General features: G+C 38.7%; 1 protein-coding gene across 1 annotated transcript; it reads left to right on the top strand.

Annotated features, from left to right (window-relative positions):
* Positions 1–875: 875 nt before the first annotated feature.
* On the top strand, positions 876–7,360 carry LCBK1 (long-chain base (LCB) kinase 1). Its single transcript, XM_078310336.1, has 9 exons — positions 876–1,052; positions 1,804–2,302; positions 2,864–3,238; positions 3,737–3,830; positions 3,932–3,969; positions 4,100–4,246; positions 4,351–4,450; positions 4,537–5,516; positions 6,707–7,360. The coding sequence occupies exons 2-9, from the start codon at positions 1,883–1,885 to the stop codon at positions 6,854–6,856; spliced, it is 2,304 nt and encodes a 767-aa protein (XP_078166462.1). The 5' UTR covers positions 876–1,052; positions 1,804–1,882; the 3' UTR covers positions 6,857–7,360.
* The last annotated feature ends 228 nt before the right edge of the window (positions 7,361–7,588 follow it).

Raw genomic sequence — 7,588 nt, 5'->3', positions numbered from 1 at the left:
AAAAATATTGTGAAGTCAGTTGAGTAACTATTTGTTTTATTAATGGAAACATTTCAAACATTGACCGATGTTTCTCTCCAAAAGTCTTCAATTTTATATTAAAATACGATAATTTTTTTGCAATGGGAGTTCAATATTAAAATTCTCTTCTAAGTTCCAACACGTAAATTTTATATTTTATATACATAGTATCCGGTTCCACCAAAACACGGTTGTACCGGATCCCTCAAAGCAAATAAGCATGTGTGCGTATCCTCTGAGGTATCTCATATTTTGCGTGATCAACGTATCCCGTACTCCGGTACCTATTCGGGGGTGACGGAGGGAATGCGTATCCTCTGCATTAACTCAAAAGGGAATTTTTTGAGTTAATGAATCTAAGCATTTAAAACGGAGCTAATTCGTCACTTGCTTATAATATTTGGGGTCTTTCAATATTAGTGCGAATCTAGTCTGCACGAATTTTAAAACAGATTGGACGGTTAAGATTCAATAACTCAAAAGATTTCCTTTTGAGTTAATGCAGAGGATACGAATTCTGACGGGATGCCAGTATTATGTGAGCTTTGAGATTCGCGCAGAACCTATTGCAACGGTTGAGATTTTCCATAAAGCCACGCAAAATATGAGATATCTCAGACGATGCAAATTCAATAAGGATCTCATTCCCAGCCATTGGAAGTCATCAATGGAGATGATCTATTAATAACTCGGCCGTTTGTGACGTGTCTACGGTCTACCTAACTGGAGCAAATCAATAACTTGCGACAGGAACGGACAGTATGCGTACCACTGGAGAGGAAACGGACCAAACTCCTAAGCAATAGCAACCAAGTCCTGCCTTGTTTTCTCGCCTCCTCCCCTCCTTTTTATTTATTTTTCCTTTTCATTTTCAATCGTTTGATTGTACCTTTCTCTCTTCTCCCTCTTTCTCTGTTGCGCTCACAGATTCCCACTTTAGCAACCCTAAACTCTTTAGTTATCTCCTTTTGCTCGAACGATCGATCTACCTCGGGAGGTTACTTCTCCACCGTCCGATCTCTGTTTCGAAGGTTAGATCCTCTCTCCTCTCTCTACGAGGTTTGTGCTTGATTGAAATCAGCTGGAATTTATTGGGAATTTAGGTATTTTGGGTGATCGTAATAGGACGAGCTGAATTGGGTTTCTGCTGAAACTAGCTCGGAAATTTGTTGGAATTGGGCTAGAGTCGGGATATTTAGTAAAGTCACCAAGTAAAGTGCTGAAGCTTTATTTTTGTTTCTCTTTGAAAATAGTTGGAATTTGGGAAAATAGAGCAGGAATAAATTTTTTGCGGCATTAATGGAATGGAGCGGTAATTAGTTTCTTCTCTGATGACATGGAATTTTTTTCCACCTAGAATTGAAAAACACAATTTGGCGTGTTGAAGACAGGCAACCAGAGATTTAGCTAACTAAAACATCAAATTTCTTGTGGATATAATTGCATAATATCATACCTTGTCTGTTATTAAAGCGCCTCCTTACCCTGCTTATTTTCCCAAGTGTCACTATCCAAATAGAGATAGTGTACAGAGAATACATACTGATATTTTAATTGGATGTCTTTTTATCAGTGGCTTGTGCCATATAATGTGGATTTCCTTGAAGAAATTTGAGTAAAGTAGTTTTCTCTTTGCTTGCAATTCAGTTTACCTATTGCATGTTTTACTATATCAATATGATATTAAGCTGATACCATTTGATCACTTCGGAGAAAATGCAACAAAGAAAAACAATTTTTTGCATGCCACTATCTTCATGATTATTACTCTATTCATTTCAGGTGCCATCACTTACCTGGCACGCTCATGAGAATTCAGTGATGTCATCATCTTCATACGGTGATCTCTTCAAAAAGAGCAATGGATGCATCTGATGAGAATCACCCCCCTGTCTCCACCACCTCACGAACCTCCTCACAGAAATCCAGCCGTCGTTCGAGTGGCCGGCGGTCCCAGAAGTCCTCAGGCCAGCACTCCTCTCCAACCGTCTTTCCCGAGAAAAGAAACAAGAGCAAGCCAGCAAAAAATAAGAACTCAGATGTTGTCCACTCTGTAAAGGAAAAGGCACATGAGCACAGGATTGATATTATCGGAGATGAGAAGTCTGATTTGTTGGGATATGAGGTCCTGGCCGGGCAGCTTGTGCTTGATAAGAAGAACAAGACTGTGGATGACAATGCAGGGCCTGGGGTTGGGAAGACAAATAGTGTAAATGCGAAGCTTACCAGCAAAGCACTACGCTGGGGTTCTAATGTTCTCAGCTTACATGATGTTGTTTCTGTAAGTTTATATGAATATAGCTATTTCTATAATGTGTGATTAGGGATTAGAACTTAGGATTCATACAGCACTGGGCAGTGCAAATTTTCCTTTTAAAACTTGTGCATTTTATTTTTACCATATGTCAAGATTGGTTTGAATCTTTACAAAGTTGGAAAGTAAGAGGTTCAAAATGTTCTATTAGACCTTTAGGCCTTAATTTGATATATATATCCAATCAAGAACAAAAGGTAATATCTAAACTGGTTGGAGTGGAATCATACATGTCCTGTGCTACAGTGACAGACCCTATATTAAGATGGATATCCTTGGAGTAAGTAGAATTGCAAGTTTGATATTGAGATCACCTTGCAATCTGGTAACTGAAGTCGCAGAGTTGCATTCAGATTTAATTAGAAAAAAACAGTGAATGATAGTGGTTTCTCATTGTAACATAATGATAGTGGTTTCCTTGATCCAATAAAAAAATAGTTTATAAAACTCAATTGCAACACTAAAATTTGGTCACATGGCCTCGCAATTGTCAAAACAATCATGGTTCATCTAATGTGTCCTTCACAGGTAACATACAGTAATGGCCTGAGGCATTTCACTGTGCATGCATACCCTTCCAAAAAGAAATCATTTGGGCTCTGTTGCTTAAGACGAAAATCAGAGAGGACCCAAAAGGACTTCCGCTTCTTAGCCACTACACCAGATGAGGCGGTTCAGTGGGTGTCGGGTCTTGCTGAGCAGCACTGCTTTATCAACCTACAGGCTCATCCTTTGGTCTCTAGCAAGAAGCAGCCATCTGATTTTGTCATCAATGAGACCATTTTTGATCAGCCAGCTATCAAGCGCAGAAGCACACCGAGAATACTTGTTATACTGAATCCTCGCTCTGGGCATGGGAGGTCAAGTAAGGTGTTTCACAACAAGGTTGAGCCTATTTTTAAGGTATATTTCGATACTTCTACACCTTGTTCATATTATTGATTCGACTTTTTCTAGTTCCTAAGTCCTGGTTGTAGCAAATCCAAGCAATTTTGGTTGATGCATGTAGTTTTGCATGCATATGTTTAATTTTATCTATAGATTTATGGCATTACTCATCTTTGTTAATATACTTTTTTTAATCAGTAGTTAGAAGATATATAGAAATACATGTCTATGTGTCAATATCATTGCTTGGACCAAATACTCAATTTTGGATGAGCATGCTTTGACTATGTGTCTTTATCTCTTAATAGTAAGTAGATATTATATAGAGGACTCTCAAACTTTGAGGTGCTAATTTGCACTTTCTAAGAAAAATGTCAAAACGGTAATGTTTGGTTTTGCAAGAACACATGGTCTACCTGAAAATATATAGAACAAAGGGTACGTCGTTCCAGTTTCTATGCTTTGTTGATTTGGTAATATCTGCAATTTTAATTGGGTATGAATTGGTTATAGCTTGCAGGTTTAATGATGGAAGTAGTAAATACTAGTTATGCAGGTCATGCAAAAAATCTTGCTGCCACCGTTGATTTTAGTACCTGTCCTGATGGTATGTTTTAATCATTCAGTGCATAATTTTATGTACCTAAAAATGCAACATTTTTTTCTGATAATTTTATGAGTCCATAATATTCTTGCATATTCTTGCAGGGATTGTATGTGTTGGAGGAGATGGGATTGTGAATGAGGTCAGTATTTGCTTGACCCAACCATTTTTTATCTCCTTGCAGTTTGAGGGATCAAATAATGCAATCTGAAAAAAATAATTAACTCACAAAGCTTAGTAATGCTTATTGTCAATATTTCTTTTTTTTGCAGGTCCTTAATGGGCTTCTTAGCAGAAATGATCAGAAAGAAGCTGTTTCTGTTCCAATTGGCATAATACCAGCCGGTTCTGACAACTCCTTAGTTTGGACAGTTCTTGGAATCAGAGATCCAATTTCAGCTGCAATGTCCATTATCAAGGTTCTGATTTACAATAGCCACTGCATTATTTACGCTGCAGTTGCTTGTATATCTCTTCGTAACTTCAAACCTATAATTAATTCTCATATTCTTGCTTGCCATAGGGAGGCCTCACAGCTGCAGATGTATTTTCTGCTAAGTGGATTCAAGCAGGGGTTGTTCATTATGGCACAACTGTCTCATATTTTGGTTTTCTTAGCGATGGTAAGATCAGCACTCCTTGCATGTTCTCTCCATTAAAATTTCTTATCTTTTTGCACAATTGCATTCAATTGGCTCCTTCCCTGCAGTACTGGAGCTCTCAGAAAAGTATCAGAAGCGATTTGGTCCCCTGCGGTATTTTGTAGCTGGTTTTCTTAAATTCCTTTGCCTGCCCAAGTACAGCTTTGAGCTGGAATATCTTCCCATGACAAAGGATGCCCTATCTGAGTCACAACAGAGAATGAGCTCCGCTAAAGAAGAGCGTGCTGACATGTCTGAACTCTATGATGACATAATGCAAAGGTCCCAAAAAGAAGGCTTCCCTCGTGCATCCAGTTTATCAAGCATTGATTCAATGATGAGTCCAAGCCGAACCCCAGTGGAAGGTAGCATTACTTCAGCAGCAAATGAGCCTTCAGAGGTTGTACGTGCTTTGGACCCAAAATCTAAGCGTCTGTCGATTGGCAGAAGTAACAACATAGTATCTGAGCCTGAAGAGGTCTTGCATCCGCAACCCCATTTCTCATCTAACACAAACTGGCCAAGAACTCGATCCAAGTCAAGGACTGAAAAGACATCGACTGCCTCAGGCCTAACCACAACCAATGAGTCACGCTCCTCATGGGCTGCCACATCAGCATATGACAGGGAAGATATCTCCTCAACCGTGTCAGATCCGGGTCCGATCTGGGATCCTGAACCCAAGTGGGATGCCGAGCCCAGATGGGACACCGAGCCAACCTGGGAAGAGAGAGAGAATGAAAGTACAATCGAGCTGCCCCACTCACCGCCTGATGACAAAGAGATAGGAGGTGGGATGTTGGTACCGAGCATGGATGAGAAATGGGTGGTGAGGAAAGGCAATTATTTAGGGGTTTTGGTTTGTAACCACTCATGCAGAACGGTGCAAAGTCTGAGTTCGCAGGTGATTGCACCAAAGGCAGAGTTTGATGATCGGGCTTTGGATTTGCTGCTTGTGGGTGGGACCGGAAGGTGGAGGCTACTCAGGTTTTTTATTCTGCTGCAGTTTGGCCGTCATCTTTCCCTCCCTTATGTGGAGTACGTTAAGGTATTTTGTCCACCTTTAAACATATAGAAACTTTTTACTTGTAATTTCATCATTCAGTTTGTGTGGGATTTTTAGAGCACCACGATAGGGGTTTAAATCAACCATTTTGACTTTGGCAATATTGGGCAGTTCACTATTATAAGTAAAATACGATTTTCTGTTCCTGTCACTGTCAGCCTTGCCCGTATGAATGTTAATTAGTTAAGTTCAAACTAAGGCAACAGAGGTTTCTTTAGCTATATCTTCTCTGAACAACAAGGTTCATGCTCTTTATGATTCCATTCTATTCATGTCAAGCCAGACTGTTTTTCTAATAAAATGTAGTTGCATTCCTATCAATCATTCAATCAAGCGAGTAAGCTGACCTCATACGAGCCAAGCACAATCTTATCAGCCAATACAGATTATCTTGTATGATGGATTGTTGGTATTCATCTTCTGAAACTTTGGGTTTATTAAGCAACATTAGGTTTTGTATTATTTATTTTAACAGAAATTTTCTATAGATCTAACTTCCCAGAGTTCATGGACTTAACCCCAGGCTCCAATTCCTGTTGCAAAAACCTGCATTTAATAAGAGCTAATGGAATATGCTGCTGGGGTTTGGCTCCTTTTGACGTGTGTGAATTTAGTTAGATAGGTCTCGGGAAGTCCAGATAGCGTTTCAATACTATTTTTATAAATTGTGCAGGAATTAACTTTAAATTTAGAGTAGCTAAATTGGAGTAGCTTGGTAGCCTCTGGTAGTAGTACTGTCCTACATTGTCTCCTTGTATCCATCCAGCTGGAGATCTGTATTATTGCTGACATATGGACAGCTTCTTCTCTTAGTTGCATTTTAGTTTATATATTGCTTCAAAGTGCGTAGTATTATGGATTCTTTTTGTTGGTTTCTCATGTGAGAGGTATTTGGGCAAAGTGGTAATTTCATTTTGTAATGTACATCCGAATCATAAGATAAAAGGATTTAATGTTTCAATTTCTGGTAGTACTAAAAAATTACAGTATTAGTGATTAAATGTCATTTTGACCAAAAAGATTCTAAATTCTACTATCGATGCTGTATTTTTTCTCATATTACCAGATTCAAAACTGTCTTTAGCCAAAATATTACGAGCTCTCAGATCTGGTTCTGAAGTCCTTCCCATATTTCAATGACTTCACTTTTACACATTATGCCAATGTTGCAGGTAAAATCAGTGAAGCTTAGACCAGGTGCAAAGACACAAGTTGGGTGTGGTATAGATGGCGAACTCTTACAAGCCAAGGGACAAGTGTTGTGCTCTATGTTACCCGAACAGTATAGACTTATTGGACGTCCTGCCAAGCATCATATGTAAAACATGAAGCTTGTTTTTAACAGTACTTGAAAGATTCTGTGGTGCAGATGGCAGACATGACTCCTAGTATTGATCCTGTATAAGATGTTGTATATCTTTTGAACTTAATAGGTAGCTGAGACGTGTGCTCGTTGTTCCACTTTCATTAACTAATTTTGGCAGGGTGTATTTGTTTATTGCCACTTCTGATTGGTTATTAGGAATGATGACCATTGGTGGAGAGCATGCTTAAGTTGCCTGAGTTGGGTGAGACCAACATTGTTTTATTTGAGGGGATTTCTTTTCTTCTGTTTTGTATATTTGAGTGCTTATATAGCAGCATATATGAGAGGGATTTTTTTCTTTTTCTTTTTCCCCCTGTTGTTTGCCACTCTCTCTGTTGATTTTTTTGGAGGGTTTTGTTATGTACTGTAGCGGTTTTGGTGGGATTCATTACATTATGTACACTTGTATAAGAGAGCAACTTGGTACCTTGTTAGTGAAACTGATTATTTTACATATTTACTTGCCGGCTTCTTCCTTGCCTTTTGTATTGTTATACTGTTCAGTGCATGCAGACTGCTGTGGAATGCATCGGAATCGGTGCTTGAAATTTTTTTTTTTTGAAACTGAATGCATGTTGCCACCTAAAAACACCGGGGGTTTGAACATTCTCTTATCATAAGAGCGGTTTTTATATTATCCATTTAATAAAAAGTTTTGTAATTGATCAACTGTGTTACCAAACTGCTT

This window comes from Carex rostrata, chromosome 11, assembly GCF_964058835.1.
Source record: "Carex rostrata chromosome 11, lpCarRost1.2, whole genome shotgun sequence".
NCBI classification, from domain to species: Eukaryota; Viridiplantae; Streptophyta; class Magnoliopsida; order Poales; family Cyperaceae; genus Carex; species Carex rostrata.
Note: the sequence above shows the minus strand (reverse complement) of the source record. Positions and strands in the feature narration are given on the sequence as shown.